General features: G+C 36.0%; 2 protein-coding genes across 2 annotated transcripts; one reads left to right on the forward strand and one right to left on the reverse strand.

The window, feature by feature from the left end:
* Positions 1-553: 553 nt before the first annotated feature.
* On the reverse strand, positions 554-13644 carry LOC106751577. The gene is made up of 12 exons (XM_014632499.1): positions 13201-13644; positions 11298-11379; positions 8341-8645; positions 8074-8193; positions 7653-7869; positions 7147-7294; positions 5647-5767; positions 4601-4682; positions 4184-4488; positions 2427-2546; positions 1010-1226; positions 554-858 (listed from the first exon to the last, which is right to left on the reverse strand). The coding sequence occupies exons 1-12, from the start codon at positions 13316-13318 to the stop codon at positions 711-713; spliced, it is 1983 nt and encodes a 660-aa protein (XP_014487985.1). The 5' UTR covers positions 13319-13644; the 3' UTR covers positions 554-710.
* A 2623-nt stretch (positions 13645-16267) lies between these two features.
* LOC106751622 (cytochrome P450 302a1, mitochondrial) lies at positions 16268-20675 on the forward strand. The gene is made up of 7 exons (XM_014632580.1): positions 16268-16874; positions 18059-18243; positions 18357-18561; positions 19149-19299; positions 19406-19654; positions 19752-19964; positions 20551-20675. The coding sequence occupies exons 1-7, from the start codon at positions 16552-16554 to the stop codon at positions 20662-20664; spliced, it is 1440 nt and encodes a 479-aa protein (XP_014488066.1). The 5' UTR covers positions 16268-16551; the 3' UTR covers positions 20665-20675.
* Positions 20676-20711: the final 36 nt, after the last annotated feature.

The raw sequence follows: 20711 nt of genomic DNA on the forward strand, positions 1-20711 counted from the left end.
ATACTAAATTTATAATCTTTTTTAAGTGCTATCGAAAAATTACAAACAAATAAATTTGACATTGTTTTTTATGGAAAATTTCGTAATATTGAATTAATGTAGATAAATAAGAATAATTAAAAAGGCTACTACATGGAATTAAACGGGACATCACATAAAACGATACATAGGGAACATAAAAAAATTAAAAAAATACACGAACATTTATATTCTTCCAAAATAATAATTTTTACATNTAATTACTTTTAAAATAATATTTGGTTTAATTAAACAAATAATATTTGGTTAAATTCAACGATTACGGAAAAATGTATCTTACGCAAATTATATTGTGATAAATTACAAGGATAACTTTGTGTGTCTTCGATATCGATATATTTCGTTGATTTCTTCGTATTTCTCGTTTATTTCTATAAATATTCCAGTTTATTTTCATACATCATTTTTTAATAATAATAATAACCAACAGCTCAAATTTCAATAATTATAAAGGCTTTATAAATGTTATATCGACTTAGCTCTTACTTATTATTCAAATACCAAAGTTAGAAAGTCTTTCTATTCGCCTTTATTCAGTTAACATTCGCAAGCTCTTTAAATATATTCAATTATTCTTCCATGTAGACTCGCGTATCATTACAAATTCCAAATTTAGTAAAATAAATCATAATTTATTTTCCGGTTCATGACGCTAGAAGTATTATTCAAAGTTATTTGGCAATTTGACACGAGACGTTTTCCAAAAATACGTCAAAGTTTTCATCGGGCTCCAAGTGCAGAAGCTCGCAGGTGTAATCCCAAAGATCCTTGGCCATTTTATCACTTCTTTTCCTCAATGTTGTGACAGGACGGCATTCCCTATCAAAATCATGCGAAGCACGTATTAAAATCAAAACATAAATAATTATAAAAAAGGATTCACAGCGATATTTTCAAGGGAGACACTATATCTATATATTGTTGTGATTTGCAAGAGAAAAATATTTAGGATTGCATAAGTAGTTCTTACTTGTAATAAAGACCGGTTTCATCAGCGGCATTTTCGTCCACTGAGCAATATATCGTTGTTTGTGCTCCTTCTTCTACGTTTTTGATGAACGGTCGCATAATATATTGGAAGAAAAACTCCGCACCTGGGATAATCGTGCGATTGAAATTTCGGCTCAATTGTGTTCTTATAACACCAGGATGCAAAGAATACACATTTATTCCATTGATTTTCGCCTCTGGAAATGGAAGTTTTATTTCAAACGCTAATGTACATATACACATGTACACACATTCATAGATATATAAACGCAGTTGGCAGAAAGATTGCAACACTTTGTTTTTCGATGAATTTTACAAGACATTTCATATCCAATAAAAAAACGTATCTTTTGAGAATTACCAAAAACAAATTGACCTACTAAGTTGCGAAACTTGTAGAAAAAAATATATTACAATTTTTCATTTATCGGTTGTGTATACACTCGGCAACATTGAATCATTCAGCAGCCTTGTTTACATCGCTCGACTGATTGCTAACGATTGATGAATATATGGAAGATACATGAAAGGGGAAGCGCCCCTTCCGGTCCCATTTATTGTCGAGTGTATCAATGATTTTTTAAAACACATATGATTCTCTCATATAGATGTTACTACGAAAGAATGATCGGTTGTTATGTCGAAATGTATCACTCTTGAACGGTGATTTGATGTGCTACATTAATATTTAGTTAACCCCTTGACATACAAATAAAACGGAATTTGATACGTCTGAAAAATACTATTTAATTTTGCTCAATGAACAGTTATGTGTAAGCTTAGAAACAGAACTTTTTATTTTGAAATTTGCATCGCTATATAACATTTAATCAGATTGATATATAATGTTAGTGTGATATGATATGTCAGCACTTGAATAGTCAATAGTGTGAATATTTTGATGACTGTTTTCAATCTCATTATCATCACTAGAATAGCCCATTAGACCTTTATCGTCATTTTCATACAATACACTCAACTCAGACATGTTACAAGGATTATTTCTAATGTTTACTAAATTCAAATATATAATATGGCATTCGCCGTGCGAGATCACTGCTATACTGAATACTGCTTTCAATGTACTTCTTTCTGATTTACTGGTTTACCGATGCGATTTTGTAATCGGTACTATTGAAAAGGGGGTAGCATTTAGAACATTCTAAACAAAACAGAATCGACGCACAAGTGAAACAATCAAATAAACTAATAATATACTGCACGGCGTCCGTCGGAGGCAGTTCTTGATGTCTCGGAGACGTCAAAGTCTATAATAGCACGTGAAATGAATGATGTCTCCCAGACGTCATTATATGTCAAGGGGTTAATTTAACCCATAATTTAACATAAGTCGATCGCAATATCTTTTTCTTCGTCGACTTTTTCTATTTGCTTACCTCTCAATCGACAAGCGAGTTCTCTGGTAAACAATATGTTTGCTGTTTTACTTTGACCGTAACGTTTGAGGGGAAAACATGAATTCGTGAGGTTTATGTCATTAAAATGTATATTCCCAACTGAAACAATAATTACAATTGTTTTGATTATCTCTTTCTTTATCAGATATTATTACAAGAAAACCAAAGAACAAACGTATGTGAGACATCTAAAGGCTACGTAATTCTATTATCTAAAGTTTGCAGCTTCAACTCAAGTTATATAGTTGGCGTCATGTATGATGTACTATTCCATAGGTTAAATTAAGTTACGTTCTCTTACAAGGAAAGGCCACAAAGTATGAGTCACCGATTTTGACAGCTTTTAGTATAGACCTTCTTCATCGAAAACAAATAGATACATGTCTCGCCGTTTGTCTAGATACTCCCCCGTTTTCGAGAAAATCAAGGTCATGGTGTCGGATCCGTTCGGACCAGGGGATAGAGATCTTTAAAAATTAATCAAATTTCATTAATATATTTGGTAGGTCGGAAACCTATATTTTTCGAGTTATTAAGGATTATATATACACCTGGTGTAGCATAAATTTCCTCACAGAAATTTTTATTGATTTAAATTGTATATATATTTTAGTGAACCGGAATCGGAACTGGACCGATATTTTCATTCGGTCAGGGTTCCTGATTTCAATATAATACAGAGTTCAATGCTTTCCGTTTAAGAGAATTTAACTTAATCTGCAAATTTGCCTTCAAGTTGCATTTTGCTGGTACAGACGTACCAGACGTACAGGTCGTATGAGACAAACACTTATTTTATGTTTCTTATTACAACGCGTTCGCAAGAAATTGTATCTGTAACGAAGAACTGTGATCTTCATAGCTCAATAGGTCAAATGGTTTTTTCCTTGTTGTTGCTCAAGATACATACATATACTTTGAAACTTACGTAAGAAATTCTCATGCTGCAGTGTGCATAAATTTCTTGAAATGATATGACCAGTTCAACCAATTTAATTAAATATTAATAAATCATGAACCATTTAACTTTGAATATATTTTTATTAATAGTACGGATGGAGTTCCTAATTGTTGGAATGTTAGGTGTCATTGGAAAACACGAGCGGAATAAGATAGAAGAGAAATATTAACTGTATCATTTTCTAATATACTATTCCAATTGAATATATCAACTTATTCAAAATATAGCGTTTCTAACCTTCGCAACTCCGTAATTAATAAAATTATAATATTATTGGAAGTAGGATAATATTATTGAAACAGAATAAACAAAAAAAAAATAGCAAAGTTCCTGTGCCATAAAAAATCATAAAAACTATGAACAATATGACTCGAATATCACTTGTCACAAGTAAATTAATACATTCAGATGTTTATAGAAAAGATCATAGCACATCGTTCATTAATAAAAAGTTGCTAGACAAAGGAGAAAATAATATTTATCATACTTGTTTTTTATCTCCGCGTTCTCCAGTGTTTTTTTTCTTAACACGTCAATATATTGACAATATATGTAGAATAAAGTTTAATGATGGAGAGTTACGCGATTCTTGGCCTTACACATAACACGTAAGGTTGAAAATTGCGGGAGAAACTCTAGTTATAACAATAGTGTTATAATGGCTCTAATTATAGTAGTTCCAACCTCATGTATACGCGCGGAAGGCTAAAAATCATGTAAACAATTTCAATCTAGATAATGATGCAGCATACATGATGCTGACTGTATTACGTACAAAAGTTTGCGACCGACGACAGGTTCACTATCCTGCAACCAGGAGCGGACGATCGTATTTTCGGTAATAGCAAGAGCGTTAAGAGAAAGTGACTGAGGTAATTCGTTTGTAGTTGTGCCTCAAAGCCGTCCTCCGTTAATGCATACGGGGACATCATTATACCGGCATTGTTCACGAGTATGTGAATAGCCGTTTCCTCCTTAAGCAAACGTTTGGCGCAATCCTTGACGCTCCTGAGACTGCACAGATCTAGAACGTAAATTTCAAGCTCACCTGCTCCTTTTTGGTACTCGCTCTTCTCGATTCTAAAAAATATCGTGGGCTTGATTCGTTAATTCCGAACGACCGAACAGTTGATGGACGATTTGGTCTGTAGAGATAATAATGTGTTTAGATATTATTTTTTTATAAATTTACCCTGAGGGTGGATTATTTTTTATGTTTTCGACTGCTTTCTTTGCACTTTCCATATTTCGACAAGCCAGTATCACCCTTGCGCCTAAATAAAATGACTTACAATAATCTGTTTCTTCATGATTAGGTTATAAAAATTAGATTTTTTCGTATTGATATTTTCAACGCTATGGTCCGTCTAATAAGAGCGTGACCGACATCATTTTTAAGCTATTCATTATAAAGAAATAAAAATTACACACGTAGCACTCAATCGGTACTATAACGCTATTATGTTAGTAAATTGCCAACGGCAGTAACTGATTAAATATGATTGAATATAATGGCGGTAATTAATTGAATATGTACCGTATTCGCCAGATTTGGTCCTTCTGACTTTTTTTTGTTTTCAAAGTTGAAGAAATGGCCGACTGGGAAACAATTTTCATCAAATATTGAAATCATCCAAACTATAGATGGATATTTCGAAGATTTAGATAAATTTTATTTCAATAATAGAATAAAAAGTCTTGAAAAGCGTTGAACTAAATGTATCGATCTTAAAATATACTATATTGAAGAAAAAAGTGATTTTATCCCAAAAACGATGTTTTCTTTCTCGTTCCAGAAACTTTCCGATTTACATACATCGTCGTAGAGGAAGAACCCTTCTACCTGACCGTTCAAAAGTTTTCGATATAACATCTAATCAAGCAAAAATTGCTCGGTCATGTTCTAATTAGACAGATAAATATTTTTATAATAATTTTTATAAAACGGCGCCTTCTCACACACACACACACATCAGACAATAAAATTATTCTCTCTATTACAAAATATTAATTTTATTATTGGCCACATTATTAATGTCAATTTTTGATATCCTGTTAAATTTAGCATCTTCTTTTCTTAGTACGACCAAGCATTTACAAAAATATGCGTATTCTTTATCTCGGGATTGACTGTGTATATGCAGAATCCGTAAAGAATCGTTACTTTTTATAAAAATTATCAAATTAATTATCAGCTCATACTGTCATTTCCTTTCAACGCGTTAGGTATCGACTTACCTCTTCTGTAAAAATCTCTGGCGGTCTCCTGGCCAATACCGCTATTTGCTCCAGTTATAACTGCAGTTTTGCCCTCAAGTCGTATTTTGCTGGTACAAGTTGCATGAGATATACCCATATTTTATATTTTTTATCACAACGTATTCGCAAGATATCGTAACACGAGGACCTGCGATCTTCAACTGGGCTACTAGTCTGAAGGTCTTCTTCTCTGAACCTCTCTCTCAAGACACACACATATATATATATACAATATTGAAACTTACGTAAGAAATGATCTTACGCATCAGATTCATCGTCATTCAGGTAACGAATTAATTGATACGGAATATATTAATATTATTACCAATACTAACTACTAATACTACTGTGTAACAAATGATTACCATATACATATACATGTACTACATACTTATTTAAATAATTTAACTTTAAACTTTAAACTTTTTCAAAACATAATCAATGTTCAATAGGAAAATTTATTTTTATGATATCATATTAACCTTTTATCTTACAAGGTCATGTTAGAGACGTTGTATGTCAACCGGGCCGAACATAAATAAGTCGTATCAGAGACGTGGTAAGTCAACCGCGCCACTTCTCAGAGACGTTATAGAGTTAATCGGGCTACATTACATGTACCAATATGTTTTGAAAGATATCATACGATTATTAAATTTTTGTAAATTTTATTAAGACGATGATATTCTCCAATATCTGTTTATTTAGAAATAAAAATAAAAATGTTATTAATTTATTATTCACTTCAAGACAATAAATCTTTCTTGTTCAATGATCAATTGATCGTAATTATTTATCAGACATCTTGCAAAGTAAAGTGAATTGTACCTTACACATTTACAAATTATAGGACTGCAATTTGCACAGCTTCGAACGCTCAGCTAAACCGTAAATAACTGCACGTATACCCGACCACGTAGTCACTTACGGCGCCATTGAAACTTAAATCATAAGGCAAGGAGTTAAGTGAGTTTTTCTCATTTGACATTAAATGGGCGTAACGTAAAAACACGAGTGATTGATGTCCAGTAAAAAAAGTTGTTATATCATATTAAATGAGTTTTTCTCATCTGATATCAGATGGGCGTAACGTATAAATACATATAATCGATGTCCAGTAAGAAAAGTTGTAAGAAAAGTTGTTATGATATCATATTAAATGAGTTTTTTTTTCATTTATCAAATGGGCGTAACATATAAATATGTGTAACATATATTAGATGATAAACGTAATTCCTGCTACTCGCTACTAGAAGATGCCGACTCTAACACTGGCGAGTTTCGACGGTGAAGTCGCATTTTAGTAATTGAAATCATTTTAATCTTGATTCGGATCGTTATAATCACTTTATATTAGTCCTTGGTATAAATGAAGAAATGGCATTAAAAAGAAATTTGGTTAATTTAATCGTAACAAATCTTTATTCAATTTATATATTTGTGTGTGTATATTGTCCTAACCACGATTTGAATATGTTATTCGGCGATTTGCCGTGATACGGTTTTCAAAAACTCGTGAAAATCCTCTTCGGGTTCCAAATGCAGAAGACGACAACTTTGATCCCATAGTTGCTTAACGACTCGGTCATCATTCGCTATTTGATGCATATTAGCAACGCTGCATTCCCTGTCAAAAGTACATGTAAAATATTAAATAAACGAGAATATGTATTAATCTTTTTGATACAGCAAATTTTCGATGTGCATCGTCGCTCCAATAGACGCGGAAAAATTACAACTACTGTATTTTGGACGGGTGACAATACGTAGAGCGAATTGTTTCTCCTTGCTAAAGTTTAGAAGTGAACAAGCGCACCTCTTGTCTCCCCCCCCCCTCCACCCTCCTTTCCTAGTTACGTCCATTCGATCATATATGAGATTTCGTATCTCAAGTTTTAATAATCTGTCGCATTTTTTATATACTAATATTTTACATGGGTGGGATATAATTCTATAAAATATAATTCATAACTGGATGCGCTTACGCGTAATAGAAGCCAGTCTCATCAGCCGCTTTTTCATCTACCGCACAATAAATCGTTGTTTGCGCACCCTGTTCTGGATTCTTCATAAACGGTCGAAGAAGCAAATAAGATATGAATCTTGCGCCCCGAAATATTGTTTTATCTAGATTTCGAGTCAGTTCCGTCCATATAACGCCGGGATGTAAGGAATATACGTTTATCCCGTTGATATTTGCCTCTGAAAAGCAAATTTTTGTTTATAAATTATCCTGAAGCGACGATAAAAGTGTTGTTAACTCTCGATATACCCTATCAAGGTTAATTTCAAACAATTTTAGTTCCTAAGTTCCTGTTTTGGACGGTTTTAAAGATTTTCAAGGATTGACATTGTATGACTTTGTATGTTCTTTCTCAGAGATCTTCCAAAGTCGATCTCGCTCACCTTTCAGCCGACGAGCGAGGGCCTTGGTAAACAACACGTTCGCCAATTTGCTCTGATTGTAAGCTTTTAAAGGAGTGTACGATTTCTCCAGATTTATGTCGTCGAAGTTTATGGTGCCACCTGCAACGATACAGTATCAGTCGTGTTCCTCCTGTGCTATCGGTCCACGTCTACGCGGCGGACGTTGACCGATGACCCGCTTTGAATGCGACGCACCGCTAATAATCAAAGGTTCGCGCTTATACGCGACCTGCTAAGCCTACATACGAAGATGAAGTATCGACGATACATTCAATATCCTGCAACCGGATCCCGAGGATATTATCTTCGGCAGTAGCAGGAGCGTCAGAAGGAAATGGCCGAGATGATTCGTTTGCAGGTGCAACTCGAAATTGTCCTCCGTTTTCTCGAACGGACAAAGCATCACGCCGGCATTGTTGACGAGCAGGTGAATGGCTGGTTCTTTTGCCAACAGACTTTTGGCGCACTCTCTCACGCTCTTAAGGCTGCATAAATTTAGCGGGTAAATCACGAGCTCACCTGGATCACCTTGGAACTGTTCTCTGTCTGGCCTGGAAATTAGCGTGATGTATTGGTACAAAAGTGGTCTTTTATTGTATCGTATTGTTTTTATCTTAAACGAATTAGAGATTACCAGATAGCTGAGAAATAGAAGGTTTCTCACGAGCATTTTTCTTGCGTAACAAAGTCGATGTTACGAAGTATGACTCGTTTCTTTGCGCGGATCCTCTTTGTTTCGTAAACAGTAAGTTTTCAGGCGACTTAGACCTACTTAGACAAATGCGATTGCATCTACTTGGCTTGTTTCAATAGAAACATATTGGCTTATTTGCGATAGAGAAAGTGGGATATTCGATTATTAGAATTTATTAAAGACGAAAAGTTAATATGTTTAAGGGGGAAGTCTACTGTGAGAAGGGAAAAAACAGGCCGATTTTCCGGATTTTTTTTCTAACAAAATATGACTCGTATATTAAATTAAATTAAACCGTCATCTTTATTATATATTCAAGTATTTGTAAAAAAATGTTCAAGTCGAAATATTCAAAATTGCCGTCGTGGCACTCCTTCAAGTGCAGGTCCGTTTTTTTTAGGTGCCCAAACGGTGTACATAAAATCTCACGTCTGGGTGATCTGAAACAAAAAACAAAATATGGTTATCATCTACATAGTATTGACTCTCGTCTGACGGAGGATTTTGTCGATAAAAAATTTTGGCGCCGAAAAAAAAATTCTTGAAATTTTTTTCTATTTTTTTGCCCAAATTTGATGTTATTATTGTTTATAACAATTGCACAAAAAACGATATCAAAAAAATGCTCCGCCAAACGAGAGACACTATTCCAGAGAATATGTGGTTAAAATTTCAAGTCGATTAATTCATTAAAACTCGAGATATCGTGTACACCGTATTGAAAAACTTAGTTTCGAGAAAAACGCGTTTAAAGTTTCGGCATTAGTTTTTTCAATGAAAAAATCATTTTTAAGCTTCTTACCATTAATCGCCCATTCCTGCTTCATATAGTACACCTTCTTCTTCAAGGAAATCCTCTTCGAGTGCCGATCGCGCCGTTCTTCTTTCGATTCTCCCTTCTTTTGAAGCGTCGAACGACCGTTCGTTTGCTTGTGATATTCTGCGCTCGTCCACGGTGTTGCATAAATTGAAGGCGTTTGGTCCAATTTTGATGTTCATAACGTCCATCATTTTGAGGATACTGGAGTAGCCTTCATTGAAAATGCTCGAGGTTCACAATTTACTGTATTCACAATTACTGCATTTAACGACTAAGTTGAATCCAAGTCCACGGATACTACTTTCCGAAAAAGTCACATTTCCACCGCACGTTTTGCACATGATCATTTCACTCAGCGTTTGAAACAAGAATAAAAATTCAATCAAACGGTATCCATAGCCATTATTAATTTCCACTTCCACCGATTTCGTTCTTAATTTTTTCGCGGAAGAACTTGTCGATTCCGTTTCATTCTCCATCGTATGGCGATTTAGTGGCGGCGGTCTTTTCCTACGTCGTGAAGGTCGTCCGGGAGTTTCGCGTGAACTCTTTCGGTCGAAAGAAGCAGGCTTCATTTTGATAAAAACTATACGTTAGCCACGTGGGAAACGCCGAAACGATCACAGCTGTTCGATACACTGGCCCTTAAAATTACGCACTACCGGCGTCCTTACTGTTGAAATCGCTTCTAAGTGACTATAAAATATACCTAGTGACATCTGTTGATCGACTTGGAGTATTAGAAATGTTAGAAATTGAATTGCAAGTCACTACGCTATACCCGCCGAACAGATAGGAATTTGCCGCAGGTACGCGTTTCGGAGCGCTTCGGTAAAAGGTTGAAATTTCAATGAAGAAAAATTTAGCCGGCTATAACACCTAATGTACCTTATTTTAGAGGGTTCAAAGTATTTTTTAAGCCAATAAACAAAAAATTGATTTTTTGAAAATTTTACAGTAGATTTCCCCCTTAATCCTTGATATATCGTTTTGGTAAAAGAGAAAATAGTATTATGGCCTTTGTAAGTATCATAGCTCCTCTTAATATTTCCACTATTAGGTGGCAAATTCTAATGATTACTTGTGGAATCATTTATTTAGTAGCTCGCGATTACATAACGGCGCTAATATACCAATGCACAATAGCCGGCATTTATTATAACTCATTTTTATTTTTGAGAATTTTTAAACATTTTTAATATATATTTTAGTATTTAATTATACATACTTTCTCATTTTTCTCGAACTTAAGCGTATTATTACACGCACATATGTATATTTAAGTGTAACGGGTTAATTTTATTTTATTCTTTCTTTTTGTAACGTTAATTTAATTTTTATTTTTATTACTCCATATTTCGATAATACATTATCGCATCCATTATTATATGCCATTCTATTCATATCTATATTCGATAAATTAAAGCAGAAATTCAGGTCGGCAGTATTAATGTTAGACCAATCCGCGAAATGTACTTTACAAAATGTAATTTCTTTCGCGCGACACAAAAATCTTCGCCGCATTACGTCGTTATTAATTGCTAATTATTAACTGACAACGATCGACCGTTAAATTGATCGGGAAGTTGTTGAAAATTAGAAGGAAATTTTTACACATTAAAGATATACGCACCTCGTGTTGCTATGTTTTGATAATCATATGTGTCGTAATTTGCTATATTTACTCACCTCGATGGTGGATTTTTCTTCACGTCTTCGACTGCGTTCTCTGCTTTCTGAATATCGCGGCAGGCGAGAATTACTCTCGCACCTGAATAAAAATGTAATCCGCATTTTAATATTCGCTGTTTCTGCTGTGTGAGCTTAATTAGCACATTATTAAACTAATGTGATAGATAGTCAGTTTATCATAAGTATTATTTCATGTATATGTTTAACATATATAGCGTTTCATATGCGCAGCAACTTACGCAACAACACGATTTGAAAAACATCAACGAATGTGTTAGTCTCATTATAAAGTCCTCAAGATCACATTGAACAATTATTCTGAATCATTGTCAATAAAAAAATGACTAAAACTTCTTTTTTCATCTCTCGTTTAGAATTTCAGAAGTCGAAATCATTTTTATTCAAATTTTACTGCTTGAGATCAAATTATACTTTATAATTTATTCAAATAAGATATTTACGTACGGAATAAATTAGATATGACGGCCACCACACATACGAGGTCTGTTCAAAAAGTATCGCGAATTTTGAATTTCCGCGGGTTACGTATATTCGATTTTCGATTTTTTTGTGGCGTTATGTTGGTACTCATGTCCCTCCCTTATACCGACAAGTTCGGCCATTTGAATATTCAATTTATCTTTGACAGCTGTTTTGCTTGGACGTGTTTTGGCTCGTCTTCGATTTTTGCCTATTCCAATCAAAGAATCTAACCAAATTAAGTGCGCGGACGCATTCCGAATGTTGACTGTGGCATATGGTGAAGCTACCTTGGACCGAAGCAACGTTTATCGGTGGTACAAAATGTTCTCAGAGGGCCGAGAAGATGTGAACGACGAAGAGCGTGCCGGACGCCCGAGCACGTCAACAACAGACGAAAACATTGATAAAGTGAAGAAAATAGTATTAGCCAATCGTCGAATCACCGTTAGAGAAGTTGCTGAAGACCTAAACATATCGATTGGCTCGTACCATTCGATTTTTACTAATGATTTGGGCATGAGACGTGTCGCCGCGAAATTCGTACCAACGCCCCTGCTCACACATCGTTGCTTGTGCGCGAAATTTTGGCCAAAAACAACACACTAATGATGCCGCAGCCACCGTATTCCCCAGACCTGGCCCCCTGTGACTTTTTCTTGTTCCCGAAACTGAAGAGGCACATGAAAGGACGACGCTACGCTGCGATTGAGGAGATAAAGACGGCATCGAAGGAGGAGCTGAACAAGATTACAAAAAATGATTTTTTGAAGTGCTTCGAGGATTGGAAAAAACGTTGGCATAAGTGTATAATATCTGATGGGGATTACTTTGGAGGAGACAAAATAGATATTCATGAATAAATAAATAATTTTTTAAAAAACACAAAATTCGCGATACTTTTTGAACAGACCTCGTACAATTAATTGCATGAATTATGTTTCGAATTGCTTTGACTGGACGGAAGAAAAGAATTAGCTGTCCATATAATTATCAATACAAATAAAACCTAGTTACTAGACTTAATTTCTAGCTGTAAGAGTTGATTCTTTCTTTCCGTGTAAATACGAGATAACGTCCAGCCTGACGTACGTATTTATTTTCGATAAATAATAATAATAATAGTAGCAGCAACATGCATATAAAATTTTTATCACTGAGATTATAGTAACACTTTCTCCAAAAATAGTTCTCCCGATTATTTTTGTAGTTAAAAGATATGTTTGACGCCGAAACTAACTATAATTTTCTACTAGTGTACGCGCCAATATCTAACAAAACCAGAGACAGAGTTTTATTAATATCTCACATTTGTTTTACAGAGCACTTCTCTCCCTCTTACTCTAATTTTAGTTCTCTCTTTCTGTCTCACTCTTTGAGAACCTTATTATCGTCTATTATTTATTTTTTGTAAAACTACCTCTTCTGTAAAAATCCCTAGCGGTTTCCTTGCCAATTCCGCTATTAGCACCCGTTATAACCACCGTTTTACCCACGAGACGCGCTTTGCTGGTGCATATGCTGCTGAAAGGCCACATGTTCGCGATGTATGTTTCACGGCTTCACTGACGTGTACTCTTAAAAGCGTTTCGATCCACTCCCTGCGCTCAACTGCGGCACACCAGTCTTGTGCGGTACTTTTACATCGGCTGCATCATGACACACTTATTAAAATTCATTCGATATGAAGAAGAATTATCACCGAAAATATTTTCCGGGCAGTTTACAATTAATTGAATGATTCAAGATCATTTTTTAGATGAAAATTTTAAGTGAGGAAGTTTTTATACAATCTCGCTCTATAAATTTACTCATTTAATCGTTTAAATTATCATTAAATTTTTTCCATATTTAATTTTTAATTTATTTAATTTTAATTTATTTAATTTTCCTCATTTAATTTTACATAATTTATTTTTAATTTATTTAATTTTCCTCATTTAATTTTTTCCTTTATTTTTTAACCCTTTCGCGGCGAACAGCGCCGTTCGGCGCTCAGGCAAATTTACCCGCGGTGAACGAACAGCGCCAGATGGCGCCCATCCGGAACCGCTCTTTTCGTACGAAGGCGCTGTTCGTTTGTTATCAACAACTGCCATTAATGTCCATTAAGTTGTTTTTGACGTGCTAGCAGCATACGCTTCTTGTGCAAAGGTTTTTTTTACATAGTCAAATATTATATACACACTGAGTCAAATATATTATACACACTGCGTTCGGAACGACTCGCGTATTTGGTCCGCGCGGTCGATCTGGCATCGGCTGCTTAGAGCGCAACTCTTTCCAGAGCACTCCGCCGCGAAAGGGTTAATATTACTGGAACATTATCTGCAAGAACACAATGAGACCCAAATTTTAAATTCTAAATAGAAACAAGTCAACAACGATTGCACTTCCATAAAGAATTTTTCCTGCTTGCTTGCTATTTAAATTTATTTTATATTTAAGTAGAGTCCACGTTCTCTTGTCGGGTTAATTTCTATTCAATCATTTCGACAAATTTTTTTATTATGTCGTGTTATATATTAAAATACTATTTTTTAAAAAGTTTTTATATTAATATTAATATACTATTCTCTTTTCATATTATATAATATATTATTTTTGGGCGGTAATAAGTGAAACTTTATTAAAACAGTAAAAAACGAGCAACAAATAACAAAGTAAAAAACGCAGGATTATTACTCGGAGCTATTGTTAAGAGTATGCAGTACTTTATATATTCCGTTGTCACTGATCATTAACTTATGTAATTTGTGTATATTTCTCGGATGTGGTAAGAAGTAGGACACGGTGAAAGTATAGAAATAACGGATAATATCCCCACTATAACTGGTCTGTTCTTTTTAGTTGCGTTGCTAAACCGGCGCAATAAGTTAGAGTGAGACAAGTATATTTTGTCTCGCTCTAACTTATTCCACTAGTTCGGCAGTGTAGCTAAAAACACAGAAAAACAGATCGAGTAATTCACGTCCGCGCGTTTTCATAAACTGGAATGAGCTGGAAATGTGGCTTTTGTCAAGTGATATTTTTCTCTATCCGCTATATTATCGCATGTCCGTTAAAAATATCCCTCCTATTTATTGAGCAAACATCATTGCACCATATTCTGGTAAAATAAAATATCAATGAGATGGCTTCGTACGCTCAGAGGGCCATTTTTCCTTCCCGCGTTAGACGATCGCCGGCGAGATAGACGCGCTTCGCTACGAATTGTCATTTCGCCGCGGACGAAACTCGTCGATCCGCTCGGAACTTCGGGGTACCGAGATCCCGAGCGCCGATACTGGCGATGCGACGAGCTGCATCGTTCCAACAAAATTGAAATAAAAAGAAGCCATTAGGACGGGAACCAGTATCGCGAGCGGGGAATCTTTCGAGCGCACTGCAATGCACAAACACGGCAGATCGCTCGGCTGCGGTCAGGTAACAAAGTTTCCATGGGAAAACCGAACGCGTTATCCGCTCCGTGCGCATATTAACTAAACTAACTTTGCTTAGGATTTCTCTTATTCTCTAATGTTATTTCCGGGCGAGATACAATAATGTTACATAATGCTGTAAAATAAATTAAACTACGGGCGAGAATCGATCTACAACGCGATCTATGCACGCGATTTTCCGCGCGTTACACGCGGTGTGAATATTTTATCGATCGATTGATTTTTTGACCCGGCTTGTGCCTGAGGATATCGGAAGATACCGGATCGGACGAATGATTTAACTGATTTATCATCTGATGAAATATCATTTACTTACATTCCCGTTGATTTCACCTTCAAGTAAGAATTTTCATGTCAAACGCGAGTAGACGATGCTGTCGCGGGATACATTTTGCTACATAAGCACCAGCGATATTTTAGACACCTAAGAGATCCTTACACCGCACACGGATGATATTACGTTTGAATAACGAGCGTCGAAGGATCGAAATAGCTACGTTTGCAGTTTAATAACATTCGTCAGCTCGTGCTCATGTTTCTTCAAATGCTGTAGGCAGGGGACGGTGTATTATGCGGCCTTTATCGTCGTAGAATCAAATTTATGCTAACGATTTAGAGCGGCGGGATCGAACGTGCGGACGAAAGAAAAGCAGAAAGGCGAGGAACGAGAAGTAGAAAAGTCGAGATCGAGAAAGACCTTGTGGAGATCCGCGCGTTTGTCTCCGGCATTCTTGCCTGCAAGGGAAAGCCTCTTGATAGCATTCTCCGCGCAAATATACGTAACTTTAACGAACAACGTGTGATGTGCTCGTGAGTGAAGCGATGTGGAAAACGAGAATAGAATCAACGAAGAGATTTCTCGTTCGCTCGTGCTCAGCTAATTCGGGACGCGTCGAGACGAAAGATGTGAAACCCTTCGAGGATATCCCGGGACCGAAATCCTTCCCCGTTATCGGCACGCTTTACAAATATCTCCCTTTCATTGGTAAGAACAGTGGCTACGTTTACAGCCTAAAATCTGATTAGTAACCAACCGTAATCCAAGTTTGCACGACTAAAACCAATGTGATAAATCTCGACACTGCAACTACTGGCGCTACATGTCACACGCAGTGTTGACGCACACGTAATTATAACGAAATTGTATACGACATGTAACACCGATAGTCGCACCAGCGGAAACTATTGAATCGGTTTTATGTTGTTCACGTAAATGTGGATTGCGGGGGTTGCTGGATCGGTTTTAAATCGTCATGCGGTAAACGTAGTTAGTGTCTCGTGGAGGTTCGATTGTGCGTCAAATTCGCGGGAAAATTCTATTTGCGACAATGGCGACAACTCATCACCACCGATCTCGAGTGGTCCGATATCGAATAAACAAGCTTCATTTCGGGCGTTTCGATATTACAGGCGAGTACAGCTTCAACAAGTTGCACACGTCCGGTTTAGCGAAACTGAGGCGTTATGGGTTCTTGGTTAAAGAGGAAATAGTACCCGGCGTGCCAACAATCTGGGTGTTCCGGCCGGAAGACATCGCGACTATCTTTCAGGCCGAAGTGGGCCGATACCCCGAGAGAAGGTCACACTTGGCTCTTTATAAATATCGGAAAGACCGAAGTGACATGTACAACACCGGCGGGCTTCTACCCACGTAAGGATTCTCCTCGTGGTCCGCATACAATCGTACCTCAGAATCTGAATTAGCCGCGTCGAATTGTTCATTCATGATTACATTTGTATAATTAAAAGTGAGATCATCTTATTTGTCGATAAAATCGCTTCTTCCTCGGGCCCCTTGACCGATTTTTATTGATTATATAAAGGCATAATTGCGTACAAATAGTGCTAGAAATTAAATAAATTTTACTTGGATCAGGTAAATATTTTATTTGGATAATTTACTTGGAAAATACTTTACTTGAGTACTCAAATAAATACTACTTGATCGAGGTAAATATATTTGCTAAGGAATACCGTAATAATTATTTAATCGAACTTTTTTTTATGCACTGAAAAAAGGTGCTACCATTCAATAATATTTAATTGAACCAAATAAAATAATTAAGTTCTAATCTTCTTGGCGAATATTTATTAGAAATAGAGAAATATAATTGATTATACGTAAAATGATATCTCCTTCGTATAAATAAATATTTATTTGTATGTGTTGAAACAATTGCAACAAGTATTCAATTCATAATACTGTGAGAAAATCAGAATTGAATTTTAGAAAATATTTACTGGACAGAAAGATTGAAATTTAAAATCATTACCAAAATCATTTACATTTCATTAATAGATATTTATAATTATATTTCATTTATAATTTAATAAATTTATATATATTATTGCGTTCAAGTATCTACTACAAGCTATTAAAAAAAATATATAAAATATATTGATAAGTATTGATTTATATAAGAGGTAGAAAATAGTTAATTGCATTTATTTGATTCTATCATTTTTTGTGTAATAATTGAAATATTAAAAATATAGTATATAAATGTGATTTAATATGTATCTTTTATCGCTCAATTTACTGGCTCTTTATTGACTATAATTTAGTAGATATAATTAATTATACTTTACATATGAATTTATTTGTCGAAAATGAGTTCTCTTATTAGCTGCCCTGGTAAATATGATAATATATTAAAAACGTCAACGTCTGTCGTATCAATGACATGTTATTAACACCTGAGACATCATTGATACGTAATCTTGATTGTGTTGAAATGTTATAATATCCGATAGCGATATATAACTTATTATTATTATGTAACAGGTCTAACAGATGAAAAATGCGCCAACAGAAACCTTATTTTTTTCTCGTAGAAACGGCATAGACTGGTGGAGGCTGCGTAAGGAATTTCAAAAAATTCTCAGCAAACCCCGCAGCGTGACCGAATATCTGGAGGATACCGACGTCGTGATTCAAGAATTCGTAAAGTTCTGCCAGCAGCACCGGGAGGATCAGACCGACGATCTTCTGCCGTTTCTTTCTCGTCTCTTTCTCGAATGTAAACATTTCGATCGCAAAACCGCACTGCTTTCTACGTTGGGAGCGTTTCACGTGCAAATGTTATTTTCGACACTTTATCACTTTATTACACGAGATTCATGCTTTTTTTAGTGACCTGTCTCATTCTCTTCGACGTAAGAATGAATAGTTTTTCTGAGACGGAGAGACATCTCAATTCGAGAAGTTCAAGGCTTATCGATGCGGCCTTTGAAACAAACAGTGTTATTCTAAGATTAGATAACGGTCTGAGACTTTGGCGATTTTGGGAGACACCATTATACAAGAAGTTATGCAAATCGCAGAATTACATGGAAGAGTGAGAGGACGCATAGCTCTGAATTTTATTTTAGTTATTAGCCAAATCGTATTTAATTTATTAACTCCATTAGATGGAATTAGTCTTATTCGTAATCTTCCATATACAGAATGAGTCAAAAATAATTGCTATCTCAAGTGACTTACTATTTACTGATGTCAAGGAAAATATATTTCATGCGAGATATGTCCGATTCGATGAGAGTCATCGAATAGAAGCATTTCATTTTTCTTATGTTTTGTATTTTTTGAGATATTATGGTGACCTTGAATTTTTTAAATGGCATGGTATATTTGTTTTGAATATCGCACTACATCCAGTAGAAATAATACGAATTCTATAGTAATCTGTAACAATGTGACCTTCGCCCTTAAAACAGGCATTACATCTTTTTTCTGTGAAACGGTCACAAAATCTGGGATATTTACAACTATCCATTTCAAATTTATTCATAATATTTCAAACGGCAATTATTATTCATACTCACTCTGTATTTAATTCCGCTTCCTTCCAATTATAAATCTATCTTTTATAATTCTTTCTTCGACAACGAAACTGTGTGTGTATAAATACCGTTGATACGACAGGGTAACGCTGCAAATATTGTCGCAGAGAAGTCAGAATACGTCGACACACCGCAAAATGTCTCTCCTCGAAGAATACTTGCAAAACGAGACGTTAGATCTCAAAGATGTTGTTGGTATGTCGTGCGATCTGTTGCTCGCCGGTATAGATACTGTAAGTGTTCTGGAAAAATATTTGAGCGTGTGGCGCTCGGCCAATCGCGTTGATATGCAATTGGCCGAACTTTGCCCGACATACCACTTCTCTCTCATTATTTCAGACGACGTACACCACATCGTTTGCTCTATACCATCTTGCGAGCAATCCCCATTTGCAAGATAAGCTAAGACGCGAGGCTACGGCTTTGCTGGCGGCTCCCGACTCGCCGATAACGCCGGAGATCTTGAACAACGCCACGTACACGAAAGCCGTGATCAAGGAAACGTTTCGCTTGAATCCCGTTGCCATCGGGATTGGCCGTATCCTGCACGTCGACGTGGTTCTCAACGGATATCACGTGCCCCGAGGCGTAATTAAATTTATTATCGCTCGCTCTCTCGCTAATTCATATCTAAAATAGAGCACAGGACCGGCATTGAGAATCCCGTTGAATCCCGTGGTTTTAGACTGTGGTCGTGACGCAAAACCAGGTGACATGCCGACTACCGGGATACTTCAGTGAGCCGAACTCCTTCGTGCCGGAACGGTGGCTGCGATCGAAAGACGGAACGATGAAAGAGAGCGTGCACCCGTATCTGATGTTGCCGTTTGGCCACGGGACGCGATCTTGCATTGCGAGACGCTTCGCGGAGCAAACCGTTCAAGTTTTCCTACTTCGAGTAAGTACTTGGGGAATCCGCGTAGACTGTCCGGATTCATAAGTCAATGATCGTTTCGATATCGATGATTGATTTTTCGGACTCGACTTGATAATTACTAGATTTTTTATCGTAAAGGAGGATCGATATATTTTGATAATATATTGATGAATAGTCGATATCTAACTATCTATGTGATATAAAGGGAGGAGAAGATAACTAGTACAAGTTAATGTAGCCAGCAAAAAAGAACAGACTTAAGATATCGACTTGATGTGGACATGATGATGGCTTTCCATTTTATGACACAAGTCGACACAAGTATCATTTTGTCTTTACTCTATATTCAATGAGTAACAAAGATAGATGATACTTGTGTATCACTAAATGGAAAGTATCCGACATAAACTTGATAACGATTAAATCATCTCAACATGTACATAATAACTTCTAGATATCGTGATGAAATTTTATCACAAATATCGAATCGAGCATTGATTTCCACACGATTTCGGATTTTTCATCAACATATGAACCTGAGTGTAAGGATATCATTAATCCCCATCACGTGAATGATCTCGCGAGCGATTGTATGATGTTGCCGCAGATTTGCAGGAACCTACGTTTCACTTGGCACGGCGGCACCCTCGACGCGAGGACCTTTTTGATCAACAAACCAGACGCACCCATCAACGTGAAATTCGAGAGCGTGAGCGCATAGGAGAGATCGAGCCGCTACTTTGAGCGACGCGAAAAGCTTGTATCGCA

The sequence above is a fragment of the Dinoponera quadriceps genome, unplaced genomic scaffold (genome assembly GCF_001313825.1).
Source record: "Dinoponera quadriceps isolate SergipeBrazil2010 unplaced genomic scaffold, ASM131382v1 scaffold386, whole genome shotgun sequence".
Classification (NCBI taxonomy): domain Eukaryota; kingdom Metazoa; phylum Arthropoda; class Insecta; order Hymenoptera; family Formicidae; genus Dinoponera; species Dinoponera quadriceps.

Excerpts from the sequence above, each read along its gene's own strand:
- LOC106751577 (XM_014632499.1), bottom strand. The coding sequence starts at position 13,318 with ATGTGGCCTTTCAGCAGCATATGCACCAGCAAAGCGCGTCTCGTGGGT. Across the intron at positions 1,227-2,426 it reads ACTCGCTTGTCGATTGAGAG|AGGCGAAAATCAATGGAATA; the intron begins GTAAGCAAATAG and ends TTCCATTTCCAG. Across the intron at positions 859-1,009 it reads GAAACCGGTCTTTATTACAA|GGAATGCCGTCCTGTCACAA; the intron begins GTAAGAACTACT and ends TGATTTTGATAG.
- LOC106751622 (XM_014632580.1), top strand. The coding sequence starts at position 16,552 with ATGGCGACAACTCATCACCACCGATCTCGAGTGGTCCGATATCGAATA. Across the intron at positions 18,562-19,148 it reads TCGCAGAATTACATGGAAGA|GGTAACGCTGCAAATATTGT; the intron begins GTGAGAGGACGC and ends TTGATACGACAG. Across the intron at positions 19,655-19,751 it reads GATATCACGTGCCCCGAGGC|ACTGTGGTCGTGACGCAAAA; the intron begins GTAATTAAATTT and ends CCGTGGTTTTAG.